The sequence below is a fragment of the Cavia porcellus genome, unplaced genomic scaffold (assembly GCF_034190915.1).
Source record: "Cavia porcellus strain 051 isolate PalLab524CR breed Dunkin Hartley unplaced genomic scaffold, mCavPor4.1 scaffold_9, whole genome shotgun sequence".
NCBI classification, from domain to species: Eukaryota; Metazoa; Chordata; class Mammalia; order Rodentia; family Caviidae; genus Cavia; species Cavia porcellus.
In genome coordinates, this window is record NW_026947492.1 from 57730809 (window position 1) to 57732294 (window position 1486).

General features: G+C 37.5%; 1 protein-coding gene across 1 annotated transcript; it reads right to left on the reverse strand.

Annotated features, from left to right (window-relative positions):
- Positions 1-200: 200 nt before the first annotated feature.
- Positions 201-1148, reverse strand: Cavporv1r611 (vomeronasal 1 receptor cavPorV1R611). The gene has a single exon (NM_001167467.1). It carries the CDS (start codon positions 1146-1148, stop codon positions 201-203), a length of 948 nt encoding a protein of 315 aa, NP_001160939.1.
- Between the last annotated feature and the right edge of the window lie 338 nt (positions 1149-1486).

The window sequence follows — 1486 nt, forward strand, 5'->3', positions numbered from 1 at the left end:
GTTTATATTTTAAGGTTTGAAACTGGATAAGAGTTTTATTGGAATTAGAAGTCTGAAGTTCCTCAGAGAGTTATAGCTCTAAATTATCTATTATATACTTTTCAGATGTATGTATCAAAGTAATATATTACATAGAAAAAGAATAACTCTGTATAGTCAAAGAAATGTAATGAATTTGCTCATCTTCAGGAAATTATCCATCACTTAATAATCAAACACCTATTGTCTTTCTTCCATATAGATATTAAGAAAGTGATTATTTGTTTTTCAGTGCTGACTAGCACCAAAGGACTTACTGTGGCATAGCCATTGCCCACCAGCATCTGGATACAGTGACGAATTGGGTCACTTTTCCATAACATTCCAGAAATAGAGGCAATAGCATAGTCAAAAAAGTACATGACTGTAAAGAAACTCATAAGCAACAAAATAGTCCAGGTGGCCCTTTGTTCTGGAGATGCTTTTGAAGACAGACTGGTGCTGTGAAGATTCCGGGACTGTTTTTTATGCATGAACAAGAGAATTACCATGTAACCACTCGAGAGTACCATGAGCCCTATACAGAAAATATCACGGATGGTTGTCAGTGAGAAATACAGGTCCTTGAATAAGTAACTGATGGGCCAAAGAGAGCAGGATTCAGTGAGAAACATGAGGTTATGTGAAGTCACATTAGCAGTGATACCAGTGACAAATAAGAAACGACTGCTGATGAACATATTAAAGATCCATAAAAAAAGAAAACAAAAAAGGCTGTGATGTGAGGATCTGTATTTGAACTTTGCCAGACAGGAGCTTCTGGGGCTTAGGGTGATGGCCTGCAGGACACTCAGCAAGCATGTGGTAGAGATGGAAAGGCCCCTCATCAGTCTGTGCAAATAGATAATGGATTTACATGTGATGACACCTCCCAAGTTCTTAAACCCAAACATGTCTCTGGCTATGAAACTAAAGACTAGTAGCATCATTATATGTATGAGTGCCAGGTGCCCAGTAATCAGGTTGGTGGATTTGAGCCTGTGCTCAAGAAAAAATTTAAGGACACGAAAGAGAAGCAGGACAGTATTGGCTATAATTCCAATGCTGACTTCTAAGAAAAACATGATATGCAGACCAATAAACCTGTAAAGTGTATTGTTTTCATTCATCTTCACAGAGGAAGAGGTATATATAGATGTTTGAGGAGAAAAGCACAAAAAATTCTTTACCTTAAAAATGATCACCTTCATCAACCTCAACCATCACTCCATCTTCATCAAAATACTTCAATAAATCCAAACACATTCTTTGCTCCATTCTGTACTCAAGTCCACCTACACCCTCTTGGACAGGTCAAGGTTTCCTTTTCTATCCTCCCATGACTGCTCAGTCATGGATGGTTTATGGGTCTTACTACTTGGCTCATATAATAGCTATGAGGCAAAACTTTCATTTTGTGGAAGACATTTTTGTATTTTTGTCTCACTTCAATTTTTTCATCCAGTGT

What these genes read in the sequence shown, in the direction of transcription:
- Cavporv1r611 (NM_001167467.1), bottom strand. Translation starts at nt 1,148, where the DNA reads ATGAATGAAAACAATACACTTTACAGGTTTATTGGTCTGCATATCATG.